We start from the raw sequence: 13,100 nt of genomic DNA on the forward strand, positions 1-13,100 counted from the left end.
AGGACATGAGGAGTGGGGATGAATGGGGGAAACTTCTCACTCTTGCAACACTGTCCTGATGGGCAGCATGTCCCATGTTGCTCAGGGATCCCTACTTTTCGTGCCATTTTGCTTGTAACATGCTTTGAAGGTGTAACCCACTGTCTGTGAAATATTAAGCACTGTTCACCTCCTTATTCCACAGCAGACATGGAGGCAATAAAAAGCTACAGTTCATAACCCCCTTGCATCAGCGGTTTCTGCTTCATCCCTTTGAATTGTTTCTGTTCCTCCTTGTTGGCAAAGCTGGTGCCTGCAGCACCCCCGTTCACCCTCACATCAAGGTTCCTGGTTGATTCAACCTGATTTATTCCTACTCTAGACAAGTTCCTTGTGGAGAAGTAACTAACAGTTTTCATCACAGACTATTTATGCAACCCAGCAATTAAATACTAATTTACTAACGTAAAAAGAAAATCCACACATTTCATCAGAGAGGTAAAAATGAGTGGGTCTGCTTGGCGCGTCATTTCATTCACTGATGAGGCAATGGGTACAGTTCGACTCGTATCATGAGCCTCCAGAAAAATCCCCAAGAAAAAAAGTCAGGAGGAGGGTTCAGGAATGGGAATGGCATGGCTAGTGCAGAGCAAGAGGAGATGCTGAAGCTGGTAGAAGAGAAATGCTTTGGCCCATGGTCCATGAGACCTTCAGAGAACACAGGCATGACAGAACTTGTCTCACCCCAAGGGAGGCAGCTCCTGCAGGACCTACGTGTCTTCAGCAGCTGATAGTGATGCTCAGTGCTGTGCTGGTGGCTGAGAGATAAAGATGTTGAGAAAGACCAAGGAGGGGTGAGATCTCTCAGCCTGAAGGCTTTGACCCAGGGAGAAATGGGGATCATCTGGCCAGGAATGCATGTCAAATGGAAATTAGGAATGGGTTTGTAGATGTCAGGTGGGCACTTGGCTGGACCTACTGTCTCTAACAGGGTAAAAGGCCCCCAACTCCTCGTGAATTATGGCCTGGTAGGGTTAGAAGAGGGTTCACCAGGGCGGACTGTTGCAGCAAAGCAGGGATCTGGATCCAGTGACTCACAGCATCGTGTTCCCAGTGGCTCCTCGCACCTCACCCAGCCCAGGTGAGGTCCTCCATCGTCTCCATCTCCTGGTGTCCTGCCTGGCCCAGCCTGCAGGATGTGACACATCGCAGAATCAGCTGCTTCACAGCATTAATGGTGGAGATTGCTCCTGCAGCACCGTTTGGATAAGGAAAAAAAGTAAGAACAGGCACAGGGTGTACCTTCCTGGGATGGAATTTTTATAAGTGGACACACGGGAGCTGCTGACGTGCTCTGCCCTGACACCGCAGCGAGCCTTCCTTGCCAACCTCTTCCTCACACATGTGCAGAGGCTAATGCCAGCGTGCACTGCAGAGCACACGGTCCCCATCCCAGGCATGGCTTGGTGGGGTGGCCCAGCCTGGGGGCAGCCCAAATGCCCACCCCATTGCAATGGCACAGCTGCCCCAGTGCATGCAACACCACTTGTGCAAGCCTCGGGGACCTCCGTGGAAAGGAAAGTGCCGGCAAACTATGACAGCTAAGGATGGGGAGTGGGCAAAGGCATCCAAATCCACCTTCAGATACTTCTGGAGCTTGCTGGGCTGTGGAAAACAGGGATGGAGTAGACCTCAAGAGGGCAGCTCCTGCTTCCCACGCACCAGGGCAGAAGTTGTTTTGCTTAAGCTGTTTTGAAGTAGATTTGTCTAACCTCTATTGAGAGGGATTTCACATGATCAATCCCTGTCTGAAACAAAAGAGAAATCTTTGTGTTTCAACCACTTTGCAAGGATTTGGAGGTTTGAACTTGTACCTGGGGTGTCCCTCAGATCCTTCTAAGATCTTGGCTTTCTTCTGTGCTTCATTTATCCCCTTTGTAAACAGAAAACCAATAACTGAGATATGGAAGAATCATGACCATGTATAAGCCACCCCAAATCCATGATACAAACTGGGGAACAAACCATCTCCTGAGATTTGTATTAGGACAACTGCAAAAATTCCTTCCATAAAACCAATAAATTACCCGAAGAGGGAAATAACCACCCACTCAGAACAGGATCAAGGGGTGCAAGGAAGCCTCTCCCAAAGGCAAGGAGCTTTGCACGAGATACATGGAGCTCAGAGACCAGATGTAGGGTCAGTACAGTCCAGTCTTATACATGGGTCCAGGTCTCCGATGTGCATGAGCATCCTCCCCACCAGACCATGCTCAGGTGAACGTCTCTATCACTGAGAGAAATTATAAACATGTTTGTCACCATCCACGTGATCTGGGGTGTGATTAGTGTATCGTGAATAATAGTTTCACAAGAATTTTCATTCTTCATTCACGTTTGTGAAATAACCCCAGACACATTCTGATTTCCTCACATATCAATTCGTTCAAGTGATTCAGCTCCATTGGTTAGCAAAGAATTTATTTGACTCTATTTTATTTTAATTCGATCTGTGCTATTATTAATATTACAGTGGCCTCTAGAGTCCTGGATGAGATCAGGCCTGGTGTGCTCAGTAGGCGGAAAGACACTTTTCTCCCCAAAGCACAGCATTAAATCAATGGAGACACAGGCCCTGATGCCGTCCTCAGCGTGCAGGTGAGGATGGAAGGACAGAGGGAGGAAAGCTCTAAGAGCCACAAGACTTTCCCCCCTACTTTTTTCTGCAATCATAGTGTAATAAAGATAACAGCAGATATTTGGAACAGATATCGTGGGAATGGGACACTGCTGGAGACCTTTTCTCCTTCTGAGGCTCCTACCTGGATTCTCTCTGTCTCCTCTAGGGTTTAAAATTCCTTCTGTTTGGCTTAAAAGTCTCTCTTTGAGCAAAGAAAGGGCTGACTTGAAATACTGCAACACTCCTCTTAGTGTTGTTTTACTCAGAAATAGGTTTCTCTTTGATGTTACACCCCAGCCATGTCCCACCACCTGCGTTTGCCTGCTCCTGTCGTCCCAACCGGACACATCCAGCAGGATTTTGCTTCAAAGTCTCATATCACCATCTCCCACCTCTAAATCTCAAACCCAAAACTCAGTGACAGCTTTAGAGCCTGGAGGCAACTCAATTCTTTTCGTAACCCACCATGGCCAAGCCCCATCACCCCAGCAGGGGTGTGTGGCCAGTGCTGGCCCCCAGGGCTCAGCGGAGGATGATCACACTCCTTGTTTTTAGGGCACCCCCCACATAGACCAGCCCTGGTCTCTGTGCTCACCTTCTGCCGCCCCATCATGTGCTCATACCTGCATCCTTAATTCCCTTTGCCTCCTTCGCCCACTCATAACCTAGATTTTTTTCCCAAGCTGCCCAAACACACTCATTTTCCTACACACCACCATGGTCTTATTTGTTCTCTTTCAAGACCTTTTTATTTTCTGGATCCCTTTGGAATCCAGTCATCAGCCCCCCTCCCTATCCCACCTTCCCACCCGCTACCATTTTTGCATTGCCTACTTGGGCTCACAGCTGCTTTGCATTAGACACAAGAAGCAGGGAAATGCTTTTGTCAAAGGCAGCAAGACCATCCAGAAGCCTCCCCCTCCCTGCATGTGAACCACACCAGGCGTGGTGGGCAATTAACATTTTTATGGAGTAACGAGAGGAATGGTGATCCCAAAGGTGGGATATTGATCTGCTCAGAATACCATGAGTCAAAACAGCAGTGTAAAAACTCTCCAATTAGCAAAGTGCTCGGGGTGGTGAACAAGCAAGTCCCTCTGGTAGGAACTCGTCTTGTTTCCGGAGGAAAAACACTATAAAAGATCTGGCACCCGATTTCTCCTCATTGTCTCAGCTTCACATCTCCTCTTGAATTTCTGCTGAACAGGGTAAGTTCGGCTGGATCAAACTTTTGCGCTTTTAATGATCGTCAGCTTTGCCCTGACCCTGAGGTCTTGACCGCTTCTCCTACACATCTCCTCTCTGTCACTGTGTCTGGTCACAGTTGCTCTGTCCTTCTGCCTAGGTTGTCTTCTCCATTCATGTCTATACATAAATAATAGAAAGCAACTAGGAAAAATTAAAATTTGCTGGTTCAGTCAGGAGTCTCCAGGTCTAGCTCTGGACTTTGTCTTGCCACCACTTCTCACTAATCAGCAAGTGCTTTAACTTTTATCTTATATATTTGCTAAACACAGGAGAGAAAGGAAAGACTTGCTCAAAGGAAAACAGCACGGAGCACTTCTGTACAGGTCAGAGACCGCTACGGGCAGATGTGCATTCCACATTTTTCTCTTTTCTTCAAGAACCTGGCTTACAATGAGAATTTATTCTTGATATATAATCCCATCTCACTAGTCATTTATTACTGCTAGCTGACAGATGTGACAGTGTCTCTTGCCTTTGCACCCACTCAAAGAAGATAGTCTTCCCAGCAGGTCTGCAAAGATGTGCTCCCGGCAAGACAAAGACCAGTGCCACCAGCAAGAACAATCCTCATGCCACAGCAGTGAAGGGTGCCACAGGAGCTGTGGTGGATATGGATGCCATGGGAGCAGTGGTGGATCTGGATGCCACGGGAGCAGTGGTGGATCTGGATGCCACAGGAGCAGTGGTGGATCTGGATGCCACGGGAGCAGTGGTGGATCTGGATGCCACAGGAGCAGTGGTGGATCTGGATGCCACGGGAGCAGTGGTGGATCTGGATGCCACAGGAGCAGTGGTGGATCTGGATGTCACAGGAGCAGTGGGGAATCTGGATGTCATGAAATCAGTGGGGGATCCTGCCATGGAAAACCACAGGATTGCCAGCAGCAAATTTATCAAGTATCCTCAAAGATGAAGTGATCAGGACATTATCTGCATGTTACACACACGCATGTCCTTGATCTTGTGCTGAGTTCAGAAAGCTTTGCATGTGTCCTAGCAATCTTCAAAGAAAATGTCTCCTCTCCCTCCCCTGGAGAGTCCTGTGCCTCTGATGAGCTTATCTGTGGGTGCTAAAATAAACTGGGTACATTCACACGGGTGCAGTGCTCTCTCTATCAGCCTGTGACTATATATGAGCCATTACAATTCGGAGATCATCAGGGTTCCATGTTCACGATTTTTCTTTCACCTGCGTTATCACAGTACAAGACTCCTTGTGTTAACAGCCCTGCAGTTTCCCTGCCCAGGCACAGGCCACAGGGGTAGGCATTGTCCCTATGGACTCCATAGGAAAAGAGACAGAATAAAGTTTTTTAAATGCTGACATTGCAGGAGGCTATTTATTACTGGCCTCCTTTTTTTATTACTTTTATTTTATTACTTTTTTTATTACTTAGGCCTCTAGAGTGCAGGCAGCTCTCCTCCACGCAGCCTGCCCACAGAGATGGACACCCAAAACCCTCCACCAAGACCCCATGGGCTGCATTGCACAAGCCCTCGGGGCCAGCTGTGGGCACAACTGTGGGGCAGAAAAAGTCCTAAGGCAAAGGCACCCGTGGTGGGGCAGAAACCCCTTTTTTGCCATCTGGCCCCAAGGTGCCATCCTTGGAGCAGGTATCTCCACATGTTTACAACAACCCCCCCAGCAAGCCTTTCTAGAAACCCTCTGCCCAGCACTTCAAGAGCCCTGGGTCGAGCCAGGGGCGTTGCAAGATGGTAGCATTACCCAATGAGCTGAGAAATTTCCTCTCAACCTATAATTAAAAGGAATTGTGTAATTTATTGGTCTGCTATTGCCATTCATGAAATGGATGCTGCCCTGCTAAGATTATTCTCAAGTGTGTCACGATGATCAGAAATATCTGGCATTGCTGAAAAGGGTGCAGATGGCAGATGGCTCCCGGACCAGGCTGCCTGCTTTTAGTGTAGGAATTGTTTGAAAAAAATGGTGGTGGGGGTCTGGCGTTTGCCTGAAGCCCCCATTGCAAACTGCATTTGCATATTAAGGTGGACAGCCACCAAATCTAGAGTGACTGGGACTTGTGGCTGGGTGCTGCTGATCATTAACAAACTCAAAACAATTAAAACACGAGGAACTGAACACAGCACAATGTTGAGAGCCAAGAATTACTTTGAGTCTTTTTTCACAGAGAGAATTTCTGATGCCAGAACAAAATACAATTAATCAGAAGTGTTCAAGCCTAGGTACAGTTTGTCCTGATGCTGTTCTAGATCATAACAACAATTTAGCAATACAAAAGAAGCAATTAGGCTGCTTACCTAATTCATTAACCGTGCCCTGTCCACTCACCTTTCCAAAAATCGTCCGTGTTTCAGTAACAGCAAATATGTCGGATGTTTTTGGGGTTGCAGGAACCGCTCAGGACTTGTAGTGGCTTAACGAAGGTTCAGACACTTGCATTCAAAGCAAGAGTTTGCAAGAGGCTGGCGAGGCTCCTCAACGTCTGGCAGCTTGTTCCATTTTCCAGCCACTTCCCAAAGGATGCCGGGTCTCTCAAACAGCATTAGCAAAGGTGGGAAGAGGCTAAGCCTCCGTCTGACTGTGGTCAGCATCTGGGAATAGCATAAAAAACTCAATCAGCATGGAGAAAGAAAAATAAAAGGTAGGAGAGGTGGACCAAAAATATCAAATGCTCGAGCATCTCTGCAGGCAAGTGAAATATTTTTCAGCCAGTGTTGTCCATGCACTTTTGCACTGACAAAATCATAGCAATTCCCTGTTTCAGCTAGCAATAATGATTTTAGTCTTTTATTCGTGCCTGTTTAATTACTGAAGTGTCTTCCACAAGTAATGGCAGAAAAGAGCAGAACATCTGGTGCCTGAAGCACTTCCTAGCCCAAGCAGCAGAGGCAGAGGAAAGGAACAGGGACTGTCTCAAATTATTGCTTGCAATTAGCTGTCAGTGCAAACGTGGTACCTGGCCTGGCCTGAAGGCTCACGTGGGTCTGTGCATCTGTCCCAATAACACTCGGATTTGTTGGCCAATTACAAGCTAATTGAGGAACAGGGAAAATTGCTCCAAAAAAGGATGTTCCTACAAGGTTGGAGAAAGTCCCCGGGGTCTGCCAGCTCCCCACGATGTGGCAGCCACCCCAGGCCACTGTGCGTCACTGAAGACAGCACCCATGGGAGACCTTCTCCTCCACATGCCAGCACTGAAGCCACTCACAACCTGGAAAAAAAAAAAAAAAACCAAAAAAAAAAACCACCCGTGTTGCCATTCCAGAATTACTCACAAGCTGAAAGTTAACCACATAATTATGTACCTCACTAATCCTGGATCACTACTCTGGGCAGGTCTTCCCCCTTCCAAAAATAAGAATCCCAACTGCCTTTGGTTCTTCTTGTAACAGCAGGAAACTTTTGACCAACAAAAACGTTGTATAGGGGTTATCTTTTCCCCCTCCTCACTACTCTACCATATTTCAGCTGGTTTTAAGAGAAATGAGCCAACAGTGGAATCAGTCAAATTGCTGCTGAGGAAGAGTAGTCTTCCATGCCAAAGGTGTTGTTGGCACTTATAGGACTCTCTTGGCTTATGGGCATTTGCAGCACTAGAGCACCCCAAGGCATTTTAAAAGAATGGTGTGATTTAGCCGTGGACATCCCTCCCCTAAACGCAAAGCATTCCCCAGCTGAGAGCAAGACCAAAAACAAACTGGCAAAGCTGTGGAAACCAGGGCCACCCACACTACTCCCCCACTGGAGCTAAGCACAGGTAGAGCTGGCAATTAAATATTTCTGCGGCACAGGAAAGATGACCGGTAGGAAGAGGCAATACCCAGCACAGATGAGGTGAGTCATGCGAGTAACCTGAAAAGTGGGGAGGCAAAAAAAAAAAAAAAAGCCATCGATGAATTAAATGAACCAGCAGACCTCTGTGACAGGGAGGTGCTTCATTTCCAGATGGGATGTGCAGAGAGGGTATAAAAACGCTCGTGTCCCGGAAAGCCTCATTCCCTCCTTGCCCCTTCGCTGTACGAGCATCTCAGGTAAGAGCGGCGATGCTGCGCGGCTGCAGGCTCAGGGCAGTGTTTGAAACTGGCTGGGAAGGGGATGGGTTTGGAGCAGGCTGAGCCCAGCACCTTGTGTTGGAGGTTGGGGATTGCTCTGCGGGTGCTTGGAGGAGGGAGGTGGGGTGAGGAAGGAGCGCGGGGGATGCCAAAGAGAGCAGAGACATTTGGGGTTGGAGGGAGACTCTGGGGTGATTCTCCCTTGCCTCTGGGAGCAAGATGGCTCTGCTTTGGAAAGCCAGCCATGGTCCGCAGCTCTGGATGCTCCCAGCGTCTCCAGCAGTACCTTCAGCAGGGCAATACCGCAGGTGGTACAAGAAGACGGTGAGAAGTTTAAAGGCAGTTGGGGGTTCTGGCTAAGACTGGATAAATATATAGGCAGATTTGTCTGCCCTGGAAGAGCAGAAGCAGGAAAGGAAAGTCCCTGGCAGCTCCTCTCTCCCCACAGGTCACCCCCAAACACAACGATGTGCTCCCGCCAGGACAGGGACCAGTGCCACAGCCAGGAGCGCTACACCCGCCAGAGCAGTGGTGGATGTCACAGCAGCGGTGGCGGTGGCTGCCATAGCTCCGGCGGTGGTGGTGGATGCCATAGCTCCGGCGGCGGTGGCGGCTGTCACAGCTCCGGCGGCGGTGGTGGCTGTCACAGCTCTGGCGGTGGTGGCGGCTGTCACAGCTCCGGTGGTGGCGGCTGCCACAGCTCCGGTGGGTCCAGCTGCCACGGGAAGCCACAGATGCAGGTCCCGCAGCAGCAGCAGCAGCAACAGCAGCAGATCCACCAGCTGCCCTCGCAGAAGATGAAGTGATGGGGTGTCCCCCACAACCCTGCTCCTGCAGCAAAGCCAGGCACAGACCAGCTCCCTCCAGCCTCCGCAAAGCTTTGCAAGCCCCGAGGTTGCCCGGCTACAAACCCCCTCCCCTGCCCTCCAGGACCATCGTGCTCTGGCAAGTGGCATCACTCGTGCCTCCGCCTGATGCATCAGGCTGGGCTTTGGCCCCAGGAGGTGTCCATGAGACAATAAAGCATTAAATTTCCCAGATCTCTCTTGTGTTGGCATTTCCTTAAGCTACTCATCCTTCTTTTCCACACATGCTATAGAGACACAGCTGGCTATAGAGGAATGTCTCCTTCTCTGGAGACATTCCAAACCTGCCTGGACACGGCTCTAGGAGAACCTTCTTTAGCCGGGGGTTGGAGTAGATGATCTCCAGAGGTCCCTTCCAGCCCTGACCATTCTGCGATTTGGCCATAGGGTCTATACAGCCGCTAGCAGGTCATGTACCTTAACCAGGGGAAGACACCCCTGGGAAAGCACCCAGCCCATCACCACGTGTGCACAAGGAGCCCATTTAGCATTGCATTTTAGGGAGAATGATATTGCTGCGTAAAACAGTGCTCTTGAACCCAGCAAAGTCTTCTCGTGCTTTCTGAAGCTCGTCACACACATGCCAGATGAACTCGGCAGATAATCCTCCTCCATGAGCTGAACTAAGGGTTGCAAAGAGTCAAGGGAAGAGCTGGCAGGGAGAGAAGCTGAATCCACCTCCCGGCACAGCCAGGACCTGGCAGGGGTGCTGCTGGAAAGGCAGGGAGGCAACCAGGGAAGGGGTTTTGCAGCTGGGAGCTGCGCAGAGCCTGGCCCAGATGTGTTACAGCCCAGTGCAGAGCCTGAGGGAGGGGAGCCCTGCCGCCAGCCCCGCTCGTCCCAAGAAAACCCTAGAAGGGATTACTATGTTTTGAGGTTCCTTTCCTTTGCCTTTTAGGTTTTTAACCTAAAAAATACTTTTTTTTTTTTTCTCTTATAACCACAATAAAAAAGGACAGAGGCTTCTCTGCTTCCATTTTGATGTGATTTCTTTTAACTGAAAGCTGAATTAGCACGTCTGAGAGGCTGGGGACGGCAAGAAAAACACCAGCCGTTATGAAACTTGGTACAGGGTTGGTTATACTGAAAATATATGTCCTTTCTCATTGAATGCATGAGCTCATCACCTGAAAAGCAAATCATCATTAAACTCTCCTGTGCAGAACATCACCCCTGACCTGGGCAAGACACGACTGCTACAGATATCCTCCAGAAAAGACAAAAACTGGAAGAAATGCAAAAAAAAAGAAATGTAAACAAAAAAAGAAAGAAAGAAATGCATTTTTCCCTCAGACTTTAGTCACTGGTTATTACTTTGGGTAGAAGGAGGGATGCACAGAGCAATAGCAAGAAGCTCTGTGAACATTGTGCTCAGCCTGCACAGGAGCCAGCCCCTCCTGAGCATGCACGCACTTGCTCCAACAGCCACATGGATTCCGCCTGCAGTGCGCACAGCTCCAAGTGGGTGTCTACCCAGTTCCTCTGCTAATTACAATTGCAGCCACCAGTTTCTGTACGAAATTTTATGACATCAGTGGCAGTCAGCACAGTAAATGCCGGCTGCATGTTGTGCTGGGTGAGCCACAGGTCTAGGAGGTTGGAGGAGAGCTTTGCAATCCTCCCCATTGCTGACCCCTTGGGTAAGACGGATGACCATTGCACCAGGTGGGAGGTTCGTGATGGACACTTCCAAGTATCCAAAATTTCCAATGTGAGTAGCATGATCCATTCATGCCCTGGGGACACTTGCAGCCCCAAGGGAGGTTTCATACCCTTGTCACCACATCCTCCCCTGATCAAGCTGGTCCACGTGCACAGGGACCCCAGCGCCAGCTCAACCCCCTGCCAAGGTGTGTTTGCCTGGAGCCAGGCAGGAGCCACCCAACAGCTTCCAGAAGAAGCAGGAAGGAGCTAATTTTCAATGCCACTAGCGGTGCTGAGCACGACGAAATAGCACTAGTTGACGTGTGCCTTGGGAAAGACATTGGCTTCCAGTCCAAATAGTCCAAGCCCCAGTGCTATCCCCTCCTCCCTTGGAGAGCTGCCAAAGCATTTCTTTTGGGCAACAAGGTGGATCTTCATGTTTGTTTGTGTGGCTGCCGGTATCATCTTCTATCTCAGACTTTTTCTTGCCTTTATCCTGTAAATAAGGAGCTGTGGCCCTTTAAAGGTCAATGTACTTTGTGTGGCGATGAAGTGCTGGGCAGCTTTTCAGCCAGGACATGGCTGTGCAGAAGGGCCATCTGTGGAGCTCCAGCTTGGCTCCAGAAGATGGACCGATGAAGCAGGCAGCACCAGATGGGTCTTTTAATTCCTCGGTCTTCATTCCCTGATCTTTGTCATTAAGAGAATGGAAATAGCTAGTCTTTGTCAACTAAGCCCTCAAGGAGCTTGTTCTGATGTATGTGAACGTAACAGGACTTGCAAGGCTTTGAACAGTCCCCAGGACCATCTTCTGGCTGCTTAGATGCCTTCTGGGGGGGGAATTCACACCCTTTAAGTCAAGGAGAGGAGCCAGAAAACCTCTGCTGAATACCTGAGACCCTTCTCTAGAGGAATCCCAGGAGGACCTTGTCCTCACCCCGCTGGCTGTCCCCATGGCCATGGAGGATCTTTCAGACCAAGCATCTCAGGGAGAAAAGAGGGCAACTTTCTACTCTTTTTTGCCTGGATTATTTCTGGCTTTATCTGGTGCCTGCTCAATAGCAGGGATTAGACTCTGAGAGCAGAGCCTCATGACATGGGGTTATAATTATGCCTGGATTTAATTTAACAAAACAAACCCCAAAGACGGCCTTTGGAAACCCAGGCACCCACAGGTTTTCCTATTACGGACAGGTGAGGCTGACAATTAGATACTTATGTGGCACAGGAAACAGATAAAAAAGGAGTGATACCCATCACGAGTGAGTCAGGCAAGCAATGTAAACAGAGGGCGGTTTGATGGGGATTGGGTATTAAATTAATAGACTGCTATGACAGAGAGCTGTCTCATTTCCGGGGACAAGGGATCTGAGATGTCTATAAAACTGCTCCTGTCCCAGGATCTTCATTCCATCCACTTGCTTTCCTCTTGAGCTCAGGTAAGTCTGGCAGCGCAGATGGATTTGCCTTCCTTGGGGACTTAATTCCCAGCAAGGGATGCAGAGCACGGGTTTAATGCAAACCCTGCTGCTGGGGTGCGACGATGCTCGCAGGGCAGCAGGGATACAGAGCACGGGTTTAACGCAAACCCTGCTGCTGCATGCATGCAGGGATGCTCGCAGAGCAGCGGGATGCAGAGCATGAGTTTAATGCAAACCCTGCTGCTGGGGTGCGAGGATGCTTGCAGTGCAGCGGGATGCAGAGCACGGGTTTAATGCAAACCCCGCTGCTGGGGTGCGAGGATGCTCACAGGGCAGCGATACAGAGCACGGGTTTAGTGCAAACGCCAGTACTGTGTGCGGGGATGCTCTGAGATCAGAGATGAGGATCTGTCTCATGGCTGGGCCATGCTGTACTGCTTACACCCAGCTGATGGAATCCTCCATCAGTGGATGCAGGGCACTGCTCCAGACCTGGGGGGTCTCCCAGGATCCTGCACAGGAGTGCGGGGGGTGGGATCACAAACAGGGCAGGCACAAGGGCTGCAGGATTGGGGCACTGGGACAACCAAGGCAGTAGGACATGCAGTAGTCCCTGACAGCTCTTTTCTCCCTACAGGTCACCCCCAAACACAACGATGTGCTCCCGCCAGGACAGGGACCAGTGCCACAGCCAGGAGCGCTACACCCGCCAGAGCAGTGGTGGATGTCACAGCAGCGGTGGCGGTGGCTGCCATAGCTCCGGCGGTGGCGGTGGATGCCATAGCTCCGGCGGCGGTGGCGGCTGTCACAGCTCCGGCGGCGGTGGCGGCTGTCACAGCTCCGGCGGTGGTGGCGGCTGTCACAGCTCCGGTGGTGGCGGCTGCCACAGCTCCGGTGGGTCCAGCTGCCACAGGACGCCACAGATGCAGGTCCCGCAGCAGCAGCAGCAGCAACAGCAGCAGATCCACCAGCTGCCCTCGCAGAAGATGAAGTGATGGGGTGTCCCCCACAACCCTGCTCCTGCAGCAATGCCAGGCACAGACCAGCTCCCTCCAGCCTCCGCAAAGCTTTGCAAGCCCCGAGGTTGCCCGGCTACAAACCCCCTCCCCTGCCCTCCAGGACCATCGTGCCCTGGCAAGTGGCATCACTCGTGCCTCCGCCTGATGCATCAGGCTGGGCTTTGGCCCCAGGAGGTGTCCATGAGACAATAAAGCATTAAATTTCCCA

At 50.3% G+C, this 13,100-nt stretch overlaps 2 protein-coding genes across 2 annotated transcripts; both read left to right on the forward strand.

The window, feature by feature from the left end:
* Positions 1-8,409: 8,409 nt before the first annotated feature.
* On the forward strand, positions 8,410-8,748 carry LOC130141185 (loricrin-like). The gene has a single exon (XM_056321921.1). The coding sequence runs from the start codon at positions 8,410-8,412 to the stop codon at positions 8,746-8,748; it is 339 nt and encodes a 112-aa protein (XP_056177896.1).
* Positions 8,749-12,529: 3,781 nt separating this feature from the next.
* LOC130141184 (loricrin-like) lies at positions 12,530-12,868 on the forward strand. The gene has a single exon (XM_056321920.1). It carries the CDS (start codon positions 12,530-12,532, stop codon positions 12,866-12,868), a length of 339 nt encoding a protein of 112 aa, XP_056177895.1.
* The last annotated feature ends 232 nt before the right edge of the window (positions 12,869-13,100 follow it).

This window comes from Falco biarmicus, chromosome 19 (assembly GCF_023638135.1).
Source record: "Falco biarmicus isolate bFalBia1 chromosome 19, bFalBia1.pri, whole genome shotgun sequence".
Taxonomy (NCBI): Eukaryota; Metazoa; Chordata; class Aves; order Falconiformes; family Falconidae; genus Falco; species Falco biarmicus.

Coding starts and splice junctions, on each gene's coding strand:
- LOC130141185 (XM_056321921.1), top strand. CDS start 8,410: ATGTGCTCCCGCCAGGACAGGGACCAGTGCCACAGCCAGGAGCGCTAC.
- LOC130141184 (XM_056321920.1), top strand. CDS start 12,530: ATGTGCTCCCGCCAGGACAGGGACCAGTGCCACAGCCAGGAGCGCTAC.